Source organism: Austrofundulus limnaeus, unplaced genomic scaffold (assembly GCF_001266775.1).
Source record: "Austrofundulus limnaeus strain Quisiro unplaced genomic scaffold, Austrofundulus_limnaeus-1.0 Scaffold9, whole genome shotgun sequence".
NCBI lineage: Eukaryota > Metazoa > Chordata > Actinopteri > Cyprinodontiformes > Rivulidae > Austrofundulus > Austrofundulus limnaeus.
The window spans coordinates 636083-663257 of NW_013952411.1; the positions used below are offsets into that span (position 1 = coordinate 636083).

At 39.6% G+C, this 27175-nt stretch overlaps 1 protein-coding gene across 1 annotated transcript in view; it reads right to left on the reverse strand.

Annotated features, from left to right (window-relative positions):
- myo3b (myosin IIIB) overlaps positions 1-27175 on the reverse strand; it is a 72701-nt gene extending 45526 nt beyond the window's left edge. Inside the window, exons 1-22 of the mRNA XM_014001393.1 lie at positions 27056-27175; positions 26586-26769; positions 24912-25046; positions 23398-23502; positions 23183-23282; positions 22580-22656; positions 21871-22016; positions 15527-15592; positions 13564-13719; positions 10393-10477; positions 10200-10316; positions 9325-9429; positions 9009-9092; positions 8699-8901; positions 8526-8624; positions 8250-8364; positions 8047-8173; positions 7404-7614; positions 6568-6715; positions 4735-4888; positions 4556-4644; positions 3311-3440 (exon numbers count right to left, since the gene is read on the reverse strand). Coding sequence (XP_013856847.1) covers positions 3311-3440; positions 4556-4644; positions 4735-4888; positions 6568-6715; positions 7404-7614; positions 8047-8173; positions 8250-8364; positions 8526-8624; positions 8699-8901; positions 9009-9092; positions 9325-9429; positions 10200-10316; positions 10393-10477; positions 13564-13719; positions 15527-15592; positions 21871-22016; positions 22580-22656; positions 23183-23282; positions 23398-23502; positions 24912-25046; positions 26586-26769; positions 27056-27084 — 2665 coding nt within the window. The 5' untranslated portion in view covers positions 27085-27175. The remainder of the gene's footprint in view (positions 1-3310; positions 3441-4555; positions 4645-4734; positions 4889-6567; positions 6716-7403; positions 7615-8046; positions 8174-8249; positions 8365-8525; positions 8625-8698; positions 8902-9008; positions 9093-9324; positions 9430-10199; positions 10317-10392; positions 10478-13563; positions 13720-15526; positions 15593-21870; positions 22017-22579; positions 22657-23182; positions 23283-23397; positions 23503-24911; positions 25047-26585; positions 26770-27055) is intronic.

A 27175-nucleotide genomic window follows, 5' to 3' on the forward strand; every position in this document is an offset into this window, starting at 1 on the left:
CCCTAATAACTTTATATTTCGTTAGTTAGAAGATATTTTGAGTTGAAAATAAATTACACTCCATAATTATGTTGACAATTAGAGTTATAATTTTAAATGTAATAATTTAGACTAACAATATAAATTGTCAGTCCGGCCGGCTTATCCTCTGTCAGGTGTGTGGGGGCAGCAGGAGACCCCGCTCTCCCCAGCGACACTTTCCTGCTCGTCCTGGGGGACTCCGAGACGTTCCCAGGCCAGAGGGGATACATAATCCCGCCAGTGAGTCCTGGGTTTTCTCCAACGAACCCTTCGTACGAACAAAAGTAAGAGAAATTTAGGATAAGAATACGAACATGTTCCTGCATGAGGCCCAATGTGGGGCTTTATGGTGTTACGTAAGCTTTCTTTTAACAGCTAAACTTAATGAAAAAATAATAATTCAGCATGCAATGTAACTGAGTGAATCATCAAGACTTAACAAAGGTTATGTCCCATTAATTTTTATAGAGGGGCGGAGCCTAAAACTTGTTCTAGAACCAGCTGACAGGAAAGCAGATCCTGTTCTGGCTTTAAACTGCAGGTTCCAGCCACAGGTCTACTATTAATTACAGTTTTTAGCTGTGTTTGTATCTATACACACACATTTGCATGAACCGCTATGAAATTCTTAAGATTGGAGCCATATTAAGACAGTGTTAATACACTTTAATCTAAGCCACACTTAAAACTAGCCATCAGCTTGTCCATCCGATCAGAATTAGACTTAATTTCTTCAAATTTAATCTGTGGAGACTTTCACAAAACAAGTCTGCAAAATGTCTTGAAGTGATTTGTGCAACAAGTAAGATATTTATTGTTCATAATGTTTCCACAGAACCCCACTTCAAAAGATCTGAGCTAGGCAATGAAATGAAAATACTAAAATAAATCAGCACTTAAATTTGTACTGATTTAAAGGTACTTTTTTCTAAAAAGAACCACACTGATTAAAACCACGTCTGTCTGCCTTTAAAGATTTTAAGCAGATTTTTGTAAACAATGTCATAAAAGAAAAAAATTGGTACAAATAACGTAATATAATACATAACTGAAGAAGAATCATATTTTCCTCAGAGATGGTGGTTAATGTAAGAAATTTGTCTCTGATGCAAATTTCTTCTCTCTACAGATGGTGACATTAGTAAATCTAACTTTGCATGCATACATTAAGCTTCTGTTTGAATTTACTCATGTGATTTTTTTATGTCTGGCTAACAAATTATTTAGTGTAGCTTTCGCAAAGTTTATCACTCTTTTAAAAATGATAAATGCAGCATATCAGTATAAATAATAAATGGATTTTAAATCACTGCACGTTTTGTCGTCCAACAAAGAACTGGCAGAGATGATGAGACGACTGTATGTGCAGATGTGCTACAATCAGCAGGGCCAGGCATCCCTCAGGCTGCACACAGACACACAGACACACACACACACACACACACACACACACACACACACTGTGACTGCAGGCTGCCCAGGCCTTGGTAGGCCTTCCTGAGCCAATTCAAACACTGTGATCCTCGCTGATCTGGAAAAGACCCTGGCTCCGAGGAATTTGTTCATGCAAATATAAACCATTTCCTCTGACAAAACCCCACCACATGTCCGAGCCTCAAGGACTCGCATCCTCCAGGGCTCAAGTAGTCTGGCTATTCCCTGCCTGGGAGCTTTTCTGTTTCCGGGGGATTTCCATCACAACCTCTCTCATAATTTCAAAACAGGAATTACACTCTTTAGACAAACATCTAGGCCAGCTGGAATATTAACATCTAATGTGTGTGTGTGTGTGTGTGTGTGTGTGTGTGTGTGGTTTGACATATCAGATTTGTTTGTTTCACCTGAGAAGCTGCAGGTCTACGAGGGTGTCCCCTGGTGGTGACACCGTGAGGAGCCCCCAGAAAGTGAAACCACCCCGATGCAAAACAGATTTCCATCAGATTCCCCCCACAGATAATGGTAATTTCACARATAACAGTGAATCTCTAACATGAAGGAAAATGCAAATTAAAACCCCATCAATTCTACCCCGAAGAATAGATTTCTAATTTTCTTACGCTGAGCTGTRTCTCACTTTAAAAACAGCGCTCCCATCTTTTCCAGAGTGATAAGCCGGAGCGACGTTTCATAGCTTTTATCTTAAACTGATCTGCACCTTCCAAAACTGCAATAACCGGACCTCCAACTCCCTCACATCTGAGAAGATCTGAACACAGTCTCCAAAAAATACAACAGGAAATCTGCACACTCACATGAATCCTTTTAACAAACTCCAAATGCACATTTATTTCTCCGATAAATCACTGCAATAACTGGATTCTTTAGTCTGAATGGAGGGACAGACAAAAGTGCAGTGGAACAAAAAGGAAATAAAGAAGCTTTTAGACCTAAGTGACACCAACTGTAAACATTACAGAGCATCTTAGCATCTATTCAGCGCTTCTGGGTGGTGAAAAGAAGTGTTCAATGCATTTGTTTTTACGGCGTGTGGCACTCTGAAGCTGTTAATTGCAGGAGGAAATGGCTCCCCTGTGCACAACCTGCAATTCCAGTTTACAGACACATCACAAATTTCTACAGGATCCTCAGATGGGGTGTCTTTTGTGAATCGAAGCACCTTTTAATGCCTCTGGAAGTGAAAGCAGACGTTTACGGCCCCCTCCTCTAAAAAGGAAGTGAATCATAATGTGGCTTAGCTGAAATAAAGGAGCAGGAATCTGATAATTTAAGACATCTATTAGCRTTTCAGCTAAGTCAAGTGACCAGAAGGCTTCAGCCACGGCTAATGACGAGCACATTACTTTACCTTCATTTAACCAACAGAAAAGAGGTGGGACRAGTTGCTTTTGTGTTCTCTAAATACTGTTTCTTCATCCCCCGGGTATTTAGAAACCTTATCATAAAATATCCTCACAGCACCCACAATCTGTAGATAGCATTCAGCAGCGAGGAACCAAGAGGGAAAGCTTAGTGAAAATAAAAACAGAGCGCCGTGCGGAGCGTTGAGCCTCTCAAGAGATAATGGAGACGGCAGATTTATCCGAGAACTGCACGCGGAGGCTTGAAATAAAAGGGGGGCCCACAGATGCCTGAGAGCCATGTCTTTAAGAAACCCACTTACCTGAATGTTCACGGAAGCAGGAGACAGCAGCACAGTACACTCACTTGTGCAGTTTGTCTCAAAGAAAAGTTTCCATTTCCATTCAGAGTGGCAGCATACTGGCTGGGTTTTTTTAAGCATTGTTGTATTTTTATTTTACTGATTTATTTATTTTTAATCATTGCATACCTGTTTTAGTTAAAGGGCTGGAGAACAGCTGCTGCAGAAGTTTGTTCTCTGATGTTCTTAACACCACSACGATGTCTGCAGGAAGAGTGTCCCTGTTCTTCTCCAGGAACCCATTCACACTGTACATCACCTGACACACAGCACACAAGATAAATGGAGGAATAAAATTATTACGTAAAATATCTGTTAGGCATAAAACTGGCTAAGATGTAAGAAACGCTGCCAATATATTTAATTGTTTTAAATAAGGGTGTCTCAAAACCAGTTTTTCCTCAAACAGAGAAGTAGCAGGGATACTTTATTTTGGGTACTCGCCGATACCAAGTTCTGATTCTGAGAACCTACTGGTTTAGAATTAAAACATTACAATKACTTTAAAAACACATTTATTATGTGTAGCTCTCATTTGTTGTAGGCCTACCTGACAGTTTCAAATCAAATATACAGCAAATATACTGCTGCAAAAATGTAAAATAGACAAAAAATAACAAATGATAGTAACTGTAAAAATGCAAATTCAAAAAATATCTTAAACAGGTAAGATATTAAGTGTTCATAACTTTTCCACAYATCCCTACTTCAAAGAATCTGGACACGTTTCACTAAAGAAGAACCCATCCAGAGGACCCACTTGTTTTTGATTTTTGATTTTTTTCTACCTGGATTACTGAGATGCATCAGAACAATCTGGACATGTATTTTAATGACATTTATTTGTGTAAATTGTAATGGCACTGTACTCATTTATTTATGTCATAACTTTTATTTTGTTCAGATCAAAAAGCCTAAGCAGGGGCGAGGGCTGTAAATTAGCTTTTAGCTAGAAGCCTTGTGTATGCTGCATCTGTTGCCTATGTGTGATGTTTTGTTGTACAGTCCCTGCAAAAATTAAATAATAAATTAAATAAATATATCATCATCACCAAAWTAACACAAACAGAAAAGTAACAGAATCATACTGGCTTTCCCTGGATGAGAAACTACCTTTGGCCTTTTGCAATTGAAACGTGCTGCAAATCTAAATCCAGCTTGTTTTTATTTAACTTGTTTCTAAAAAGTYTGATTTAAATTAGCAGCTGCTGCTCCTCTTTAAGACATTTAAAACAACCCAATCATAATGTTTTTTTCTACCAAGGAGGTTATTAGTGTTTTCAAACCACCACAAACTTTAAAAACTCTTAAAAATATGTATGTTCTGCTCACAACAAGAGGTAATTCTTTGATAAAAACAGTARTTTGGTATACCTTCCCAGCGTAATGTTGAATTCCAAAACAAAGCTCCATGCGTTTAGGTATCCAAAAATATTTGCAGCGTAGATTGTCTTCAAATTTATCTGTGAACGAGTCAATAGAGGGGGAAAAAARGTCATAAAACTTACATTTGGCCTTTTAAAAGAGTTTTCTGTATACATTTGAAGCCTTACCCACGAGGGTCTGGTCTGTGGCCTGAGGGAAGCGGCTYTCTTCGTCCAGCAGGGACAGCAGACCCATGGGTTTCTGCAGGAACATGTCCAGGATGGGCCTGTTGTCCTCGTACTCCACCAGACTGGCATCCACTCCCTCGCTCTGGTATTCCATCTAATTACAACCACAGATTGCAGAATAAACCAGTTAATAGTTTCTCTAAATAACCTAATTAAACTATCTGGGCTAAATATGATTCGTGTTTGTGTGTGTCTGTGTGCGTGTGTGTTGCCATAATCAACTAAACCAAACAGCCGCATGTCTGTGGCTGAAGTTTTTTAGCATAATAGAACGAGTGCATAAAACAGAGCAGCTCTGAACGAACAAATAGAGCCACTTACTTATTCATAATTTATTTCAATGTGCAAATAACCCACTGTGATGTTTTATTATTGCATCTGTTTAATCTCAGATCAAAAAGTTGCTTTAAATATATATTTTAATAATAAAGTGAAATCAATGGATCTAAATCGTCCTCATGTTTAAGTCATCACCCCCTTACAATAATCAGAGTCTGTGTGCAGCAGCGCAGAAAACATCCACCCAAGATAAAAACTCTTCTTCCTCTTCAGACCCACATCAGGGCAGAAACTTTCCCACAAAAGCTTAAGGCTTGACTTTCAGTGATCGCTGCTGCAGTCATGTTAACAATTATAGTAGGTGTTGGGAGTAATTCTCAGCTGCTTCCACATCAATTTTTTAACTCAAAATCAATACAATTAGCGGATGTATGGCCATTTTCTGGTTTACTCATTTTGATTTGCTATTGTGTTCATCTTAAATTGTGGTGACTCCAAAGTTTAAAGAGGTTTAGATGTACACCCCATGACTGTTTTCTGAATGTTTCCTGAAAATTCATCCAGTGGTTCATGAGATACTTTGTTAACAGACAGACACGTATGAAATTAATAATGGTAAGATTAAAAAAATACCTTTATAGTTAAGGCCTTAAGTATGTGCTGGGGCTGAGTCTCAGCTCAGAACACACCAAAATGTATCTAAATATCTGTACAATTCTCTGAGTTCTACACATTTTTGTCACTTTAAGTCACTTGTCTGCGACAGCCATCTTGAATGGGATTGACTTCACAAGTTAATCAGTGGTAACGTCCATTGATCACTTTCTGGGAATTAATTGGAATCCATCCACTTGTTTCTGGAATATTTTTGCACAGAGAAACAAACGCACACATGCAAACACAGAACAATATCACAACACCTTTAACTTTGGTGGTGGGGGATAAATATTTGAGAGAACAAAACTTAAAAAAGACCAGACTATCCCTTTAACACTGGCCTCTGGCCTCAGTAAATGATCTACAGTAGTTTTGTTCTTAAAGGTTTTGTTATACATAATTCAGAATAAAAGCGTAAGTTTCTTTTCATATAATAAGCCATCAAAAAAACCTATCTTGGCTTAACTTTGAAAAGGGAACTGGAATGCATTATAGTAAAATGGCTCTTGATTAATACTCATTCATTTCCATCAAGCAAACTAAAGACTAATCCTCCTTCAGAGTAAACAGCTTCATTAAATCAATTAAGAAGATAATTTTGTGTCACACAACTGTATAAACAAACCTTTACTTATCAGACAAGAAAGTAAGACAAATAAATTTATGAGCATCGCTGCCTCGATGGAAACACACAAACATATAATTCATGTAAAATGACCAATTTTCAATGTTTTAAAGGGATCCTGGTCCATCCAAATCACATTAAGAGAAAATATCCAAAGCTTATACATTAGTAAAGACTTTTAATACCCCCTTCCTGTGTGAAAAAAAACTCACCTGTTCAAGGGCAAATATGTGCTGGTTGAAATAAAACTGGATTTGCTCATTTGCGATGTTAATGCACAGCTGTTCGAACGAGTTCTTCTTGAAGTTTTCAAATCCAAAGATGTCCAGGATTCCMACATTCATGCAACTCTCTGCGGCACTTCAAAGGAGAAAAGGGGGACAAACAAACTTACTCTTCCATACAGAGGAACTAGCAAATCCCCAGCAGTCATAATAACTGATAAAAGTTTAATGATAATGCAAGTTCAACCCAAATACGGAAAACGGATCTTGGATGGCCTAGTCTGATGAGAAGTCAGGAACATCAGCTTCGTGAAGGGTTTTGGACAAACAATACACGCTTTCACAGAACGGCACGAAGACTTTTTGTATTCTGGGCTCGGTGCTTCMTGATCAGTCATTACAGCCTGGATGTAGAGGTCACCTTAAGCCCATGCTGCCCGGTTATTAGCAGCAATAAAGAATCAACACAGATGACTTGAAACCAGACAGGAACTCTGGCTTCTGTTCATTTCTGTGAGACGTCTCCTTGACAGTCGACGCTCATATTTATGAAGGAATTCTTTTGGATCAATGCAGAGCCTCATTGCAGTCTCTCTGAAGTCTTTTTAATCATCTGAACATTATTTTCTCTGCACGCAACTCTGTATCAAAAATTTATTAAAACTTTCTCTTTTTTTCCTTTTGCTTGTCTTGTGCGCATTCATATTCTCCTTTGCATGTTTGCATCTACCTCTGCAGTCTTTCACAGAGGTCACTGGAGACTCGCAGAGAGACAATCACAGGGGAACCGTTGACACGGCTCACGTGTTTGTCGTTACGCTCACCAGATATTCATGTCCGGCTGCAGCAGCGTGTTGATGCGGTTGACGATCCAGCTGAAGAGGCGTCCGTACAAGGCCTTGGACATGGCGTCTCGGACGTCGGTGGCTTTGTCCACGGTGTTGGTTCGAACGATGGTCTCACCCCTCGTGACCACGCACTGAGAGGTCAGGGCCTCCTGAAGCTCCTCGGAGCCRATGCTGAGGAGAGCTGCAGCTGAGGAAAGAAAAAAAAGATTTATTGTTTATTATAAATTCACAAAGCTGAAGAAGAAAAATGTGTTAGCCTGGAGTTCCTCAGGGTTCAGTGTTTCGACTACTTTATTTGTAGTTCCATTAGGTAAAGTTATTACACAGTTTGGGACTAGGTTATGTCATTTRGTAGACTGCTGGTTTACTTGTGGTTTCTACAGTTTGTAAAAGTAGAACAGGAGGCAGAGCTTTCAGGAACTTACTTCCCATTTTACTCTGAGAGGCTGACAACCATTCTACATTCAAATCCAGGCTTAAAACTTTACTTTTAATCTTAGAGGGTTGGCTTGGGTTTCACTTGGTTGATGCTGTAGGCTTAGACAACTTAAATTATTCTCTTTAACTGAGAAAAAAAGAATAGTTATTACAAATACAACCCTAACGAGCTGCTTTTTACCATTCTCTAAGGATTCCGAGTTAGGCACTTCACTCTTGTCAGTCTGATGTTGGGATGTGATGGCAGCAAACTCAATATTACCCGTGTTCAAAATGGCTGAGAGAATTCTGTAAACCGAGGTCACCTCCTAAAGTAAAAAGAGAAGAAAAATAAATTGCTTACATTGTTTTAAAATCCTAATATTTCGTTTGGATGCTCGGTACCTCCTCTGTAAAACCGATATTTCGGAAACACTCCTGAATGGCATCGAACTGCTCCTTATAGAGTTTCCCAGAGACGATGTCCTGCATCACTTTGCACTGCTGGCTCTCGATGTACCTGCAGAGGTACATTATGTGTGTGAAAACATGATTGAATTTAACATGCAATCCACTCAAAACTGGTCACTCAGAAAGTGTACTTGATTTTGAAAGTGATTTTTTTATCAGATCACAGAAGACTCTTGCATGAACAGAATCTACGGGTCGATTAGGACAAACCTGGGAGGCGTCCCGTCCAGCAGCCTGTAAGTCTTCAGCTTGTTTTGGTGGTAAAGTCCAGCGTATATGTAGTAAAATATGTGGAAGTTTTTCTCCCCMCTGAATGGAGGGCAAACAGTGGTCAGAAGAGGGACACCAAGTCAAAACAGCCCCAAAATCAGAGCCTCACTCACTCTGCCTGTTTGATGACCCTGGATTTCTCCAGCAGGTATTCCGATATCTTGGCTCCGATGACCGCTCCGCTCGGCGTGAACTTCATCTCCAGGTATTTTCCGAAGCGGCTGGAGTTGTCATTGATGGCTGTGCAGGCATTTCCAAAAGCTTCCACCAGAGGATTGACCTGCAAGATCTTCTCCCTGAGAGTCCTGTTGTTCGCCTTAAAGAAACAACACGTCTCTTTGATGAACTCAAGGAAAGTTTAGCGTTAGAGAAGCTTAGGGAAAGTAAAATCACTGCAATAAAACGATCGTAATGAAATTATACCTTTCCCAAGAAGGTGAGGTGCTGAACGATTAAATGAGCACTTTCTGTTTTCCCTGCTCCGCTCTCACCACTGATGATGATGCACTAAAACAAGAAATTAAATGTTCAAAAAACAAAAATATGTTCACATACCTTTCCTCTTTTTAGTAAGTGAAGTTGAAGTTTTACTTTAAAGCACTTATTGCAGTGGAGCAAAAATGTCATTCAGTTTAAAATATTTGCTGTATACTGTATAATAATTTCAAGTGAAAGTCGTTAGCATTTATTTAGTGTTACAATCACACAGTTTCAGTTCCACRATCTCTTTGTGGAGCACCTGGTCTTTGCAGAACGTCACCATTCCTTGGTAGGCTGCATCTGCTGTAGCAAAGATGTGTGGAGGGTTGTCGCCTCTCTTGACTCCATGGTACAGCTTAGAAAACTAAAAAAAAAAAAAAAATACATAAAATTTTTATTAAGAGAATTGAAACGAGTTGAACTAGTTTATTCTCTTCTAAACCTCTAAGTGATCTAAATAGTTTTTCAGTAAATAGCTTTTCTGTCTGAACACGTTTCCTGCAGTTCACACTTTCAAATTTGTTGCGGACAGCACAAAATATGATGTTTTGTTTGGTGATATTATTACAACAATCACAATGAGAATAAAGCAATAGTTTGGGTCTTTTGAGGTGTGGTTCTGTGAAAGGTTTCTGAACAAAAAATATCCTACCTGCTGCAGATAGCTCGCTGTACAGCTTCAGTTCTGACTGGATTAATGAGCTAATGGCTACAACGGCAAAGACCGAAATCTGTTGTTGGCATCTTAAAACAACTCCAAACTCAAATGTTTCACTTGCAAACACAAAGAGCACCAGCAGCAGCAGCTAACTGTAGCACTTCCAGCAGGAATGTCATAAAGAATAATTGTACAGTGTAAATAGTTGATGTGAAGGTTGCTACAGAAATGTTAAGATGGCATAAAGTCTGTCTAGTTATAAGCTCATCAATCTGGTCATCTCTTCACTTCTCCAAACTGAGGTCATTCAAAGACCTATCTGCAACAGGTAAGATATTAACTGTCTTCTATTTAAAATAGCTGTCAATTCATTAAATTATGAATCAGATTTTGTGCTTTTTCAACAACAATGTTAACACTTCCTTTTAGTAAAGCTGAAAACAATCGCATGATAATTTCAGTTTTTATTAACCAACCTGAGGAGAGTAGATGCTGAGGTTCTGGAAAGGATTGAGAGCAATGAGGATGTCACCGACGTAAGTGTACACCTGCAGCTCATCATACCTCTTCTGCAGATGGCCGATTATCATCTCCTACAGCAGAGAATGAGAAACGTTGTACCTGAAGCTGGTCAAAATTGATTAGTCATTATAATATGTAGAATCATACCTCATCTAGAAACTCCAGGTGTACCAGATCGTCATCAGGACAGCGCTCTATAATGAGGGTTTTACGAGTATTGATCCGTTTGTGCCTGCATAGAATCAAGAACATGAGCTCTTTTCTGACAGCAGCAACATGACAACAGCAAGAGCAGTTTGATGGAAGAACGTATGATGCAGCCACTTCCGAGGTTCGAGTGAAGCTTTTTAGTAGCTCTCCCATGGGAAACATTTACCAATAACACGAGCTGTGATTGCACTTCATCTGTGTTTTGACCTATTCCTCTGAAATGAGTCCCATGTGGGCGGAGGTCAACTCACAGCCAGCTGGCTCAATAAAAGCCTCAGGGAACACCACAGAATGTGAGGAAGTGTGAAACAGGAGTGTGTTTGTGTCCTGGTCTGAGGGCAGAGAAACAACAATCTGTGTAAGCATTACGTTCAAAGGATAAGGTGTTTCTCTCACTGTCGCAAGCCTCAAGGGAAAAAAAAGACAATGACAGCCTCTCAATCCAGTTTAATTATTGTATGACAAGCAAACAAGCCAATGGGTCAAACTATTGCACCGAGACTGATAAACATCTAATTATCACTGTGATTCAATCTGGTTTATTCCTGTCCTGCTGCCACAAATCATCTCCAGGTTGAATTCAGCTTTTGAAGCATAGTTAAGTTGCTGTAAACTGAGCAATCTGCTTTTTAATAAACCAGAAATTAAAGTCTTACTGTCATTTATTTAACTAGCGATGGTGGTGTTATGTAAAATCCACTTTTTTGAGCTTTATATGACGTTGTACATTATATTTTACCTTTATTTGACCAGGCAAATCTCCATGAGATCACAGATTTCTTTTGCAAGGGAGGCCTGGGCCTGAAGGCAACCTACAGTACATGTTTTTTTTTTGGTTTGTGGGGGAAACCGGAGCAGAAAACCCACGCAAGCACAAGGAGAACATGCAAACTCTACACAGAAAGACCCCAGGTCCGAACCGGTGATCGAACCCACAACCTTCTTGCTGCAAGGCGTCAGTGCTAACCACTGATCCATCGTGCTGCTAATGTCATTCCCTCATCAAAAACATACTCAAAGTGTTGCTTTGACTCATTTAAGCATGTTTGAGAAATCCTTGAATCTCCTGYCCATGTGGAGCTGCCTGAAAGGTTGTCGGTACAAAGCACCGCCTATTTATACAAAGCCCCTCCCTGGAGCTCAGTCTGCAGCAGAGCTCCTGCCACACAGAGCACCCCTCTCCCAAAATGTTGTTGTGAAGATGTGCTGAAGTGGGAGTGTTTGAAACGGTAGGAGGTTCTTAAACAAAGAGAGGCCAATGTCAAGGTGTTTATATAGACAATGATGCAAAGTTAATTTTATTTTTGGTATAAACAGCATTTTATTAAYGACTGAGGGTAACAAAGTAACTTGATTGTAGAATTGAARTATGTGCCTGAAAAAACACATCACTCCCTTTTAAAAAAGACCACCTGCTGCTTTTGTTTGAAAGGCTTTTTTTGTTAAAAAATGATGGATGTGTAGATGTTTTGTTCAAACCTTTAAAATGTTATGTATCACCTCACAATATTGCAAGGTGTTACTCTCTAATTGTGCATTGTAAATTATTGTCTGATAGTACCACATTTCATTTAAGAACAATAAGATTTAAGGGAAAATGACTTAATAAAAGGAAAGGATAAAAGGAAAGAATTGTGCAAACTCTAATTGAGCCTTGTAATTAAGATAATAACTTATCAGGAGAAAAAAAATTTTTTTTTCTCCTATGTTTGTTACAGTGGAGGCACCCACTGATGGCCATAATTATAAACAGTTTGTTAATATTTCTGTTTATTCGTTTTTGTAGCATGCATCCAGTGTTAACTTTGCAAGAAAGGTGTCTGAGTTTGCTCAAAACATTTGAATTTAAATGTAGAAAAATCCTTGAAAAATGTTTGAATGTCTGAAAGTCATAGTGAAGAAAAAAAAAACTTTCAAAAACGTGAAAAAAATACTGCAGATCCTTTTTGATCCCATTCTCCAGCTGAATCTATTCCAGTAAATAATCAATCAGAAAAGTAAAAATATTCAAGCTTCAGGTTGTTTCCTCCTCTGCTTTTGTTTTCATTTGATATTCTGAGTATAGTAGAACTGCAGGACCACTTGGTGTATGGTCCCTGTGAAGTGAATCCTATCCTCGTGTCCCTTTAGAGGAGGACTTGAGACCTCTAGCGTCTCAGTCTCTCTTGCTTTGAAGTAAAAAAAAAATCACACTGTTCCACCTATGGCAGCTACTTTTAAGTTCTCTATGTCTTTCTTAGTCTTATCRGCCGACATTGTTTGCTGATCTGTGGCAAGAGAGACTAAACCAGGCGAGCCCGGTTCTCGCCCTACAAGCTCCTAATCCCATTATCCACTTTCACTGTGGACAGGAATTTRGGATCAGGCTCAGGCACCAACTCTGCATGCTCTCGGGAGTAAACAGAGCTGGCAAGGCATCAAGACTCTCAGTCAAGGGCAGCTTCAGCAAACTCTTTTATAATGACGATTAAGCAGAGCCAAAGTCAGTATTTCTCCAGTAAACAGGACACAGTTTGCTCTGTCACTTACTGCCATCAGAGTCTCTGAGTAAAGCAGATTTAACCTCAGGAAATCTCCCTTTATTCATGTGTGYATCTGCTATTCCCATTGCTAAGATAAACTGTAAAAGCTGAACTGTAACTGACTCATTTAAATACAAACAAATAAAGGATCATCGTTTCAACGTTGCCTATTCAATCATCGGTTTAATTGAGTGGAGAACAAAGTGCACACCAGACTGGATGGGATTTATTAATCTAAGGTTAGTCAGCACAATCACTTTTTCTGAATTAGTCACACTCCCCTTTCTTCTCTTTAATCACAAACTGTAATTTTGCCCATTACTCTGCCTCATCTTCRTKCTATGGTCCAGTGTAAAAAGATGAGATGTTGCCCCCTGCTGGTCAGGAAAAAAATAGCACTAATTTCATCCTCTGCAGCTGAAATAGAAATCTCGACACCCAAAAGATGTAGCACAATTACCATAGCATTAGGTTATTTACTATTATTATTATTATTATTATTATTATTATTATTATTATTATTATTATTATTATTATTATTATTTAATGTGCAAAAGCAGTTTAAGAGATGTTTTAAAGAGCTTACCTGGTTTTGGTTTGGCAGCCGGCTTCTTGCTGCCCCCTGATGAGGTCTGCTAGCTGCTGCCGGAGGGCCACGTCTTTGCCGTGGGCCTGCTTGATGAASGGGTGCTCGAGTAGATGGGTCACAGAGGGACGTGCCTCAAAATCCTTTATCAAGCACCTCGCAAACAGAAAACACCAGTCGTCGTTAGAGGACTGAATAATCGGCAGACCATTTGTTTGAGTTTGTCTTTGAGCATCATGGTCCCTATCAGGATCACAAGTTCAGCCAAACAAGCTCTCAGTTCTAACTGTGATGTGTTTGCCTGCAGGTTCTCTGATTTCTAAAACTGACTCAACACCCCACAGTACAAAACCCAAAGAGCACATTTAGCTTTGTTTTCTGAGAATACTTAAACAGTCTGACAAAACCTTTGAAATTGCTTTCTGAGCCTGGCAATTCTTCTTTCAACAAATCACAACACTGTTCAGCAAGAGATTTACAGCATCTGAATGTTTTTTTTAATGTGAGCATTACAACACCAACAGGGAGAGGCAAGATAGGAGAAAAACACCATTTTAGCTATTTTTTTTTCACCTAATCACAACTGAAAGTCTGTTTCTTTTATCAGTTTGYTCAGCTCTGGAAGTTAATTCCATGAATTCATTAGCGTCAGGACATTAAGCAGAGGTTTCCTCTATTAGCAGGGCTGTGCCGCGGAGATGCCAAACAGGAGGCCACTTTGTCACTGAAGTCAGCTCTAGCTGCCCAAGTGCAGACGTCTGTGATGGATTTATTATCCAGAATCACCCCCCCCCCCTCGTTCCTGTAACCGAGCCCCCCCTTAACACACGCACACACATGCGCGCAGGCCTGACAGCGTTGAAAAGGCTTCACAAGCTGCCTGTAAGGCTCGATAACATTGTCCAGCCTCCCCACATTGCACTCAGCTGGGCTTTGTTTGAGGAGATTAATGCTGATTTGATATCACACAACCTATTAACCCACATTGCAAAGGTGCAATCCAAAAAGTATCTAATAAAAGACACTCCAGTTGTGTTGTAGAAATAAAGAATATGCAGTATATATATATATATAAACAAACTATTTCCTCCCCAATCAATATCTGAAACTTCCCACAAAATAACAAAATGCACTCCAATAGCAGATGCGCTGTTTACTTTTATTTTGTTTTTCATTTAGACCTCTATCAATGCAAACACAAATGTTAGCCAAAAACCCAAACAAATAATTTCCCAAACAAACAGAAAWTTCTTTTTTCATTATAACTCAGGCAAGCGCACCTTTCTGCTGGAGATATTAAGGCTGTATATCCAGAACAACCATTACAAGCCACCCCTGGCTTTATTAGTTTTCCACAGTGGAGCAAATGATAACTTACCTGGGCTTTTAGATAGAACAGATAACTCAGGTGAATGCATTTTGTTCCTCCATGACATATTTACACAGATGAAGGTCGATGGGACAGAAAGACAAGAGGGCTGTAGCTAATTTGTTCTTTAATGTTTCCATGTCTAGTATTTCTCAAAGTGCTACTTTATTTTATTTTATTTTATTTTATTAATTATCACCCTATCTCAAAAGTTCATCATGGGCAGCAGTGTCCTCCATCCATAAATATGAAGTCAGGACAGCCTTGCACAACTTAAATCAGCTTAATTCAGAAGAATCAACTGATTTTCCTACTGTTTATTTTGTTAAATGACAAAAGATTTTTTTCATTCATTTGATCAGGCCAGTCGTTTTCTCTATCTCCCTGTGCTGTAATTATTTAATATATTTATTATTCATAATATAAGGCCACACAAACATCTAATCTGGATGTTTTTAATGTTCTTTAGAGCAACACTTAGGTGACAGAGATGAGTTTTGACAGTTGTGTTCAAATTTCCATCTTAGTAGTGTGTTTCTACTAAAGCTTAAAGAGTTTATGAGAAATAGAGGAGTGAGTTAAAGGAAAACTTACTGRCTGATGAAATGGTTAAAACTTCTGCACCACTGGTCTGGATTTTGTAACGTTGGTGGGGGGTTTCTGAAACAAAACCACAACAAATATATAGGAAACAAGAACTTTAATCAAAGGGTTTAGGTTATTACACAAAAGTTGCTGTGATTTGGAGGAACTCTGACGATGTCTTGGGAGGTTTTTGACAAATGGCAGCTGGCTGAAAGTGCGACCATCAGACTCTTGGGAGAGTTTCTGCTCTGAGGACGCTCTGCATCCAGGTCTGTGGCAGCCAGAGAAAAAGTGACAAATGATAACTGCTCCTTTTAAGGGTCTGGCAGCGAGCATCTGCCATTGGGAGCCAAAAGTTATGGAAGATAGTTATACCTCTGTCAGCAGCATTTACAGAGGCCATCTGTAATGAGGCTAACACATTTCAAGAGCGAACGATGACAAGAAGCAGGGCTGCAAAAGGAGCCAAGGCTGGCCGGAGCCCGAGTACAGTCATCCTCGCAAGGAGCTGTCAGCTCTGACAGCTAGAGGCTGAGTTGTTTGTCACTGTCAGGTAAACAGTGAAACATCTGATCAGTCACTCATTACTGTGGGGATTTCTCAGCAAAGCTGTGAAGGATCTCAAGTTAAAAACCACTGTTTAAAGGGCTTCATAGTTTTGACAAAAAACAAGATGCAGTTAAGCTTTGAACAGCAACAGTACATATTTAACACAGCTTTTTTTAGATWCAAGAAGAGGATGTTGGAGTACAAAATCTGTCATTTTCCACTGCGCTAAGTTAGACGGGTCTTTCATAAAAATTCAGACAGCCGATCCTTTCCAAAGTGCAGATCAAAGCGAGGAACTGACTGTCTCAGTGCAACCTCTAATATGAGCCTGAAGACACGTTCTCGCCTTGATCTTGTACCATACAGCTTAAACATTACAAAGTCAGTAGAGCAGCGCACTGCTGATAACACTGTCAAATGCGTTCATTGTGCTTAGTGAATTCACTCCACACTTAAAAATATATATATATTTCCAGTATTTGTGTGAGTGCTGGCTCATATTGTAAACACAAATGGCTTATTCAAATTTGGGTCYGCTCCTCAGAGTGGATTGAGGCAAAAATCACAGAGGTGTCAACAGCTTGTGACAGCTGTAACTAAACCATAAAAAGGACAAAAATCAGGCTAATGCAGTGTTTGAATATGATTTTTGATATGCATGATGCAGAATTTTTACGTCACTTTTTGAATTCACAACGCAGTCCTTAGAGCAGAAGGACACGTGCTGCTTAAAAAGTTGTCAATTAAGTTAAATTTAACGTTTGTACTGAGTCTGTTAAACTTTGCAATACACTCATTTATAGGTTTTATTTTATTTTTTTAATATCTACCACAACAGTTTCAAAGAAAATAATCAAATTTTCTCACATTGTACATTGATTTATTACCTCCTTCTCTTTTTCTGACGATACTCATTGCACAAAAGGCCTCAGCTAATTAAAAATTAGCACAAAACAGATTTTTTACTAAATGGAGTTTGTGTGTGAGGTTGAGCRCTACTAGCTCACTTCTACTCACAGCTTGGGCTCTGGAATCCAACTCTGAAGAGGGGCTGGACTTTCTCCTTTTCTCAGGAGTTGCCCAGGAAGAGAGGTGTAGGGCAGGTGTAGGGATACTCACAAGCCCCTGACTGGTGTTGGAGTTCTCCCCACTGAACGAGAGGCTTGGCTCTCTGCAGCTTCATACTGCAGAAGGGAAGGTTCTGACAATTGTTTGTGCTYATGCACCAAACATCAGTTCAGATGACTTAGCCTTTTTAGAGTCTTTTGATGGTGTCCTGGAAGTGGTGCCATCTGGGGATTCCCTTGTTCTACTGGGGGACTTCAMTGYCCATGTGGGCAACAACAGAGTTATCTGTAAGGGGTGGTTGGGAGGAAYARCCTCCCAGATCTAASCCCAAATGGTGTTCTGTTATTGGACTTCTATGCTAACCATGGSTTGTCCTTAACCAACACCAGGTTCAAGCATAGGGTGGTCCATATGCCTATTTGGTACCAGGCTAACTTAGGTCAAAGGTCAATGATCAGTTTTGTAATGGTGTCGTTGGACCTGCAGCCCTAATTCTTGGACACTCAGGTGAAGAGAGGGGCAAAGCTGTCAACTGATCACCACCTGGTGGTGTCTTGGATCTGGTGGCGGGGGAGGCTGCTGGACAGACCTGGTAAACCCAATTGTATAGTGAGGGTGAACTGGGAAGTTCTGATGGAACCCCTAGTCCATGTGATCTTCAACTCTCACCTCCGAGAGAGTTTTTCACATGTCCCAGGGAAGGTCGGGGACATGGAATCTGAATGTGAGGAGGCGTGCGCCATAAGTGACGCAATCGCCAGCCCTGCACCTGCACATTGGCCCTGTATGCTGTCCTGGCACGTGGTTGTGCACCTCCAAATTTCTGTAACTCTGCAAAGGCTGCGCATGCCATGCACCTTTTAATAGTCTGTTCATCACGCTTTTGCTCTCCTACTTACAGCATTTTCAGAACTTATAAAGTGTACTTCCCCATGTCATTTTGGAGAAATCTATGACAATGTAAATGTCAAGTGTATAAACACCCCCACCGCTGGTGAGGGTGCCTGTGCACTTGCTCCAAAGCACGACTATACCTCAGCCTTAGGGTATTTTGTTCTCAAGTGATGGTAGGATGAAGCAGGAGATGGCTCGACTGGGGCTTGGGGCCTCATCCTCAGAGGACATTGTTTCACTTGGTGGTGAAAGGCAAAGCTCTCAAGTTAAGATAAGATAAAAATAGTTACTGGTCTGTCTACATTCTAACCCTCATCTATGGTCATGAGGAGTGGATCATTGCCGAAAAAGCAAGATCCCGAATATAAGCGGCTGAAATGTTTCATTCATTGACCAGGCTCAGCCTTTTAGAGATAGGGTGAAATGCTATGTCACCTTGGAGGGAGCTCAGAGTAGAGCTGCTGCTCCTCCACATCAAAAGAAGTCAGCTGTGGTGGTTCAGGCGTCTGATTAGGATGCCCCCTGGACGCCTCCCTTTAGAGGTGTTTCGGGCATGTCCCACTAGTAGGAGGCTACGCGCAAGACCCAGAAATTGTTGGAGGGATTATGTATCATCTCTGGCCTGGGAACACCTCGAGGTACCCCAGGATGAGCTGGAACTTGTCATTGGGGAGAGAGTTATATGAGTTGCTCTCCTGGACCTGTTGCCTCTATGGCCTGACTATGGATAAGTGGCAGAAGATGGAGATGGAGATTTTTTTTTCAATTAAAAAGCTGTTTGCGTCAGAAAAGATCAACATCAGTGGTCTAATATGTATTATGGTGCCACAAAGAGACATGACTCATGAAATTACTCTTGAGCTCATTAATTAAAAATTAGAAATTTAATGCAATCTAAATATTTCACCTTTTAACTCAAACGATTGTGGCCAATTAGGCTTCATCCACATGAGGATTCACTCTATCATGTCATCAGAAGAGGGGAAGACTCCCCGAAAAAATGAAAAAAATCTCAAAGATGTTTTTGTTTAAGCTACRCAGAACTGCAGCTTCTTTCTGTTTTTAAAAAATGAAACTGTTGCGTTCATAAGAACTTGTACGCAAAATGAAGACTTACTCAACAAATGGACCTCAAACTTTAAATTTCAGCTCATCCATCACTGTAGGCCACGGCGCCAGCACCTCCTTGAGAAATACATGCATGAACAACTGAGTACTGCTCCAGCATTTATCATGTTATGGGCAGGAACGTCRCCTGGGCAGCCGTCCAGAACACCTCAGGGAGCTGAGGAAGGAGAACTGCATCAAAGGTGAAGATATTAAAGGGCCTTACTCATGTTTAGATGGTCACTCAACCATCCAAGTCAGTGATCTCCTGTCAGTGGATGGACATCTTTCACCTATACTCCAAAAAAAGTAATTATTTTTTTAAAGAAGTATTTTTCTTTTACAGAAAATATGACTCCATCCAAATAGTGATTTAAATTTTTATTTATTTATTTATTTTGGAGGATAAGGGACTCTTCAGCCAGATGCATGGATTTAAGGGAGAGCAGTCTCATAAATATTTAAGAACAATCGTATAACTTGTCGTGACATTTAGTACAGATATTCACTGCTTAGATGGTGTCATCTACCAAGAGCTGCAATCTCCTGATTTTTTTTTACCATGGTTGTTATGAAGATGGTATTTGACTAACCCTGACATTTTAGCAGAAACCTTTTTTTCTGTTTTGACCACTCTGGTTAGTCTTAAGCCTAACCATTCACACCACTGTCTTTCTTCTTTGTTCTGGTATATGCACAGGCAGCATTTATTACGTGTGCAAAGATCTGAATGAACAACCCCAACCTTGGCTGTCAGTGTCAGCGGTCTTCAACATTTAGAAAGCATTTTACACACACTTTGGTTTGACTTTACCTGGATGCTGCAAGACTTTATGCAATAGAGAACACTAACTTGCTCAAATAACCTTTCTGCACTTTAAATATCAGAGAACATCTTTGTCTAGAATGTCAGTAATTAATTTTGCAGTCTGTGGTTTTACGTCATCGGACATGCTCCTTCACCTTCACTCATCTGGGAACATCACATGTACAGTATGTCATGAACACCAATACCGTTAATTACACAAAAGATTCGGTGACATTATTTTTTTAACAGACTGACCTTAAAAGTTAAAAATATTAGTGATCCGTCAGAGTATTCAACACATGCACRAACCTCATCGAGCAGATATTTCTGAACCACAAACAGCCGAAGCACCAAAGTGACCCTAATTTATCGAGCTCATCTGCATCGTCTCCGACAGGTCGGAGCTTTTCGTTTATCATCTGCCGGGGAGAGAGTCATCCTCATCTGTGCAGAGCTCCCTCCACACAACTAAAAGTGTCATAATGATCACCGTAGATGAATGGCTGCTGTTTATTTTACCTTTTCTAAAAGACTAAATTAATCCTTATTTTGAGAAAAGGAAATACACAAAAGCACAATTAAGAAAGAGTCCGCTACTTTTTTACCATCTTCAGGTGTTTCAGAGTTAAAGCCAGAAAAGAGATTAACTTCGGAGCAGTGAAAGCATGGAAACACATTACTGTTTGCTAAAGTGAATTATYGCAATGATAAAAATGCTTATTGCGTGTTTTAGTACAAATACGGGATTCATAAAACATGCACAGCCCAAGGACAAAACCACAGACATAACATATTAACATGAAAATGATAAATAAATCTGAAACCCAGCAATCATGAAAAGCTATGAGGATGAATCCCTCAGACTTCCCCATGAATCACTCGCACCGCCACCAAAGACCCAAAGGTGACGCACATTTTCTTATTTAGAAAGTCATTCATTCAGGAGTCGTGCAAGCATTTCCTCCTGAATTCATCTGCTGAAGAATGGGTGTGGGGGAGGGCATTTGAGATAAATGTCATGGTAAAAGAATCGTTTCATGGCTTTACACACTCACTGTGATTTATTTAACGACCACCGAACCTTTGAGGTCACAATTCAAAGCAAAAGGCCAAAATTTATATTGGGTTTGAAGAGAGAAGGGAGGAGGTTTAGTTAAAGAAATACATCAAATTTTTCCTCTGTTTTTAACTGAATGACTGAATTAGTATTTGGTGCTATGACTATTCCCCAAAAACATAAAAGCAAAAGCAAAATCTACTTTTAAAAGAACTGTTTTACTGTGAATACCTGATTCATTTGATCAATATGTCCCAGCATCAGTCAGCCCTTTTCTTGTAATCACTCTACATCCTGGTGATGAAATGCTGCACAAGGCTTCTTCTGTCTTGGCACGGAGGAGACAATATTGTGACGGGCTGGGGGGGTGGGGGGGGGGCAGCCTCATCTCAATGTGAATGGAGCTAATCACTAATGCAAATTGCAATCAGAGGGGCATATCTCCAACTAACTTGGAGATAATTGCACGATTGTGCAGATAACAGAAGGTCAAACGCGCGCAGCCGCTAAAGCTCTCCAAGTGATCATCAGATGCACGCATGGGAATATAATTTTATTTATTTATTTTAACAGACTGAACCTCTGCATTGACTCTAAGGCCAAACATTTCCACATTTTTATTGATGGAGATCATAACATTACTCAGCAGATGGGCCCTTTCAGGACAGAAAAGGTGAAAATGCAACGGCAGCGCTGTTAACCGACACGTGAGTTTCTTTATGCAGTAAAAATAAAGCCAGCTGTCAGGGGAGCTATTACCATTTCTCCTTTTATCACCTCTTATTGTTAGGATGGCGGGGGAGGCTGATATTTGAGTCTTTTGTGTGAAGCCTTGAGTTGTGGGGCAGGAGCGCCCTCTACTGGACTCACCGTGGGATCTTGAAGAGGGCTTTAATAGGATGCATCTCAGCCAGAGGGGGGTCTCCGTCCGCCAGCTCGATGGCTGTGATGCCAAGAGACCACACATCACAGCGGGCGTCGTACGAGGAGTCGTACTGCTGCTCACAGGCTATGACCTGGCAACAAAAACACCATTTAAACAACTCACTGGGATCGTCGTGAACTATTTTACATCCAAAGGGAAATATAAGAGCGAAGTGAGATTACTGACTTTACCCATATGGTCAGTTCTTGAAGTTAAACACTTGAATTGAAGCTGACTCATAAAGTAAAATCAGAGTTTATTTAAAGCCCATTTAGGCACTAAAAAGGTCATTTCCATAGCTGCTAGAGTGAGCTCCTCTTTTCCACAGTCAATAATTATAAGTGGCATTACATTTTACAGCTGAGTTTATTCTAATTGCCCCTGAGGTCCCTCCCGACCAGTCCAATCACCGCACCTCATTTCTGCCAAAGAGTGAGCCGAGGGGCCTCACTCCCAGCTATTAACCTTGAAGCAACCTCAAGAGCTGCACCCGTGGAGGAGAATAGGAGCAGAATACACAATGACACAGAGAGACACATGCTAGAATAAGCGAGGAGTTATTTTCCTTTCCCTCAGTGATTTAAGTGAATCCTTTAAGCACTGAAATATATTGTTAGAGATGAATGCATGTGTGTGTGAGTGTAAAACTCTGACCTCTGGAGCCATCCAAAACGGCGTCCCAACTGATGTGTTCCTCCGCAGTCGTGCACTGGTTAGTTGAGCCGAAACACCTTGGGAAAATGTAAAAGGAATTTAAGTTGCATTGATTTTTTTTAGCTCCTACTGCTGCAGGCTTCCAAATTAGACCCTAAATGTTTGTATTAATCAATAAATCTTGGTATAAAATTCAGTGTGGCAACCTGCCAAGCTGTAATAATAATGGGCTATAATCATTTCAAATTATGTAGGACAGATTTTTATCAGCAGGAGTCCACTTCATCTCCRTGAAACAGAGGACATAAACATGCCTGGGGCGGGGGACTCAAAGTCATTTGCTATAACAGCTTTCTTTTAATATGCTAAGCATCAAATAATGCATTTTAAATGAGCAATAACAGCCCTGGGTTACGGCTACAGTCCATGAAATAAAAAAAAAACGTTATGGTGAAATGGGGACTAAAGAAAACTAAGCACATCAAATCATTTATTTTGCAGTTGTGTTTGCTGTTGAAATCAATGTTAGAGGGATGCTAAAACTTTCGAAAAATCCCTTTTTTATTTAACAAAATCTAAATTTACTCTCTGAAAGGTCATTACCAAAGTCAACTAGTTTGACTCCCCCGTCTGTCGTCAGGAGGATGTTGTTGCCTTTGACGTCACGATGGATAATCCGATTGTTGTGTAAATGTTGGAGACCCTTWAGAGGAGAAAAAACGATGCTCAGTCAAATAAATTATAACAGGAGCCATTAAAAAGCACAAACTGATCATGACGTTCTGCATCCCACTTCCTGTTTAACACAAGCTGCTTACCAAGAGGGCGCTGTATAAGATGTATGAGATGACGGGCTCCTGCAGACGCTGGCCRCGCATGATCAGGCTTTTGATGAGTTCTGTGACAGAGCCACCATTGCACAGCTAGGAGGGAGACAGAAACACAGACGACTCCTCCATCACTCACCGGTCTAAATTATGATTCATGGGGAGGGCTCGCTCACCCACGCAAGTCAGAGAAATAAGGCAGCCTCATAAGTCAGTGCGATAAAAATCAACGTTATTCAAGAAAGGTTGCTGTGGAAAGTGCATTTCTACACTGACTGGTAATATATTATTGAACTTTTTTGTTATAGAAACAAGAAAAAATCCAGTATTTGGTAGAAAATGGGAGTACTAAGGAGAAAATATAAATTGTTTTGTATGTAAACAACATTGTGTGACTCTCAGGCCTTCTAAACTTTTATTAGAAGCTAATTTCTAATGTAGTCCAGTGGGTTTATATTTATAATGTTGCTACACAAAAGAGAAAACTAATTTTTTGCATATATAATTAAAAACAAAGATGCTCCATGAAGTCTGTGCAGATTTCCAGCCCTTCTAGTTGTGATTGTCCTCCATGTTTAAAAAGAAGACTGCGTTATTTTTTTCACTTCAACCTCACTAACGGCTTGTGTCCTGCTTTAAGCCTTTGTTGACGTTCACAGCTTGAGAGCTGCTGACCTCGCACAATCATCTTAGGTTGTTTGGATCTTGTTTAAATCTTGTCACATCCAGTGTTGTATAAATTACCTCGAAGTGATACTTGAGTAAAAGTACAAGTATCTTATCATATAAATACTTTGGTAAAAGTTAGTCTTCTCTAAAAATATTACTTGAGTAAAAGTCTTAAAGTATCTGATATTTTTTGTACTTAAATATCAAAAGTAAATTTCTGACACAAAATCTACTTAAGTCTTAAAAGTAAAAGTACTGAGTAAAAGTGAGCGGTTCGATTTGCCAAAATGACATTTATTGGGAGGTGACTTCTCCAAAAAATATTTTTTTCTAACGGCGTGCAGCTGTGATGGGTTGTGTACAAGCTAAAAGGGTGTCAGAATGGTATATACTGTATTTATACTTCTCATCCAACTACAGTTAAATTCACTCTATCCAGGAAACACAATTTATCAGGATAATAACAACTTGGAATAAAATAGGAATAACAACTTTCTACTTCTTACCTTTTTAAGAAATTTAGTGAGTAGAAAGTACAGATAATTGTGTAAAAATGTAATGAGTAAAAGTAAAAAGTACGCTGACAAATAATTACTCAAGTAAAGTACAGATAATCAATTTTTCTACTTAAGTACAGCAACAAAGTATTTGTACTTAGTTATTTCACAACTCTGGTCACATTATACATGAAGACCAAGTAGATAAACGCTGTACACATAAAAACAACCAGATCTAAAAGATGCTGAATTTGTCAGTCAACCAATAAACAGGAACATAAATGAACAAAGAGACCAACAGTGAAATAAAGCAAATACAAAACATTACAAAGAACTAACCTCGAGAACCAGCCAGAGCTGCCCTCCAGATGAGTTGTCTGATTTGTAAAACATGCCATAAAACTTCACTACATTGGGGTGGTTGGACAGGGATCTCAAAATATTGTATTCGGCCTCGATCTCCTCATCCACATCCTTTAAAATACAAATGTGTAAAGTTTAAACAGAGGTTTAGCAATGTTTTATGCATAAGGACAGTGTAATGTTGGCATTATAACTAGAAACCTGAGGATAGGGTTATAAAGTAACACAAGAACATGAATGGCCTGAAGTATTTTTCTGGAGGCACTTTTCTATCAAAGTAAATCTCAGAGGGAGGGAAGATCCACAGCCAAAGAAGCAGAATTTCTCTTCCTGGATGTCTGACTGATTGTGTCAGCAGTCTAATCAGGCAGAGGGATGGGAGAAGAGGCAGCTTCATCTTCTTGGCCATCAGGGGGAACATMATTCTGCCAGGATGAGGGTTCTTCTGCTGACACAATCACAGGCATGTCTCAGACCAGGTCTCACTGCTACAGTCTGCTGCCAATGCAGAGTCTACAGCGCCCTTATCACCCAGACAAATGAGCAGACACACAGAGAGGAAACAGCAAAGTCAGGATCTTCACTTCCTGGTAAGAGTGCGCTAGACTTAACGTGACAGGAAATAAAGGGTAAAAAAAAGGCGGGAGCGCACTGACATAAATCACGGAGGCAGGTACAGGAACAACTGCGTCAAGATGGAGAGAAGAAATAAAAAGAACTGGCAACCTACTCTGTTTGAATGGCTCGAATGCTGAAACAAGTCAGAGAGTTACAAAGAAAAACAACCGCTTTAGTCTTGTTTTTCCCCTCTGTTACATTATTAAGGACTTTAACTGTCACAGCAAAACTGTCAAATATGAATGATTGCAATAGGAATCCCAAAAAGATGAGAACAGACTGTTATAAACAAATATGGCGATAGTTTTAGTTAAAATTTATTGTGAATAGTTTTCAAGTTACACCAAAACTGTGAGATTAATATTGCCAGGGGTAATTATACTGAATATATTATAATTATAGATTTTAGTTCAAAATGTAGGAGTGGCAGCTGGAAACAGCTCATAGAGCTAAATGATGGAGCATTATAATGAGAATTAATATACCACTTGTTCACAATTTGTGATTCAGGATCCTATAATCTGTTACAAGAAATCAAATAAATCCTTTAATAAACTAGATTTAAAGGTTAAAGTAGCAAAAATAAAACCAAGACTCTTCAGCCAAGCACAGCAATTCTGCAGAACCTGTTTAGTATATATTTGTTATTTATCTATTAATATACAGTATTTATTTTGTTCATATGACCATATTTAAATTATTGATTTGTTGAGGTGTCCATCTTGGCCAGAGAGTTCTTATAAAGAATACTTTAATTTATATGAGTTTTGTCTCCTGGTAAAAATAAAGTTTTTATGTTTCTATTAAGGCCATGATGATAAAGCTGGCCATTAAAACTACAGCACCATGAACTAGATATTATAGGAGCAAGGGAAGCAAGGGTAAAATAGCTAATGGAAATTTTTATTGTTTAAATTCAGATAATACTGTATTGTGTTTGCTATTCATTGCCATTTTCAAACAAACATAAAATTGATAGAAGGGTGTTAAAATGAGAAGTTATGATTGTAAACCAGGTTTCATGTGACTCACGTTGATCGGGTCCAGCTTTTTTACTGCTGCCTGGCTCCCATCCTTTTTGTTGGTCACCTTGTAGACTTTCCCATATGTCCCCTTGCCGATGGTTTCCACGATGTCCCAGCTATCTGAGGGATCACCAAGGTTCTCCAGGCCAATCATGCTGGACTTGTAGGGGTACAATCCATACAGTTGTCTCCTGAAGGATAAATCCAATCTTGGATCAGACATGCTCAAAACATTGTGACTGTATCGTTGGTGTAAACCAAAGGAAATGTTAATCCCTGTCCAATGCCTAAATGCAGGAAACATGGAGTTTGTTGGGAACAACTGAGCCACTTGACACAGGTCAAACTTCAGCACTATGTAATAAATAAAACACATAATACTGTGCTGGGATTAAAGAGTAAGCATATACATCATTAGAACCACGTTCCAAGTTTGAAACAGGAAAAACCAAAGCAAATGTACAGGGAAGTACTCACATGGCAAGTGTTATCTTCTTCTGACTCATCAGGACTGAGAAAAGTTACAACTAAAAAGTCTCTGGTGATCATAATAGAACAACACCAAGAGCAACAGCTTCCTCAGGAGGACGGGCAACA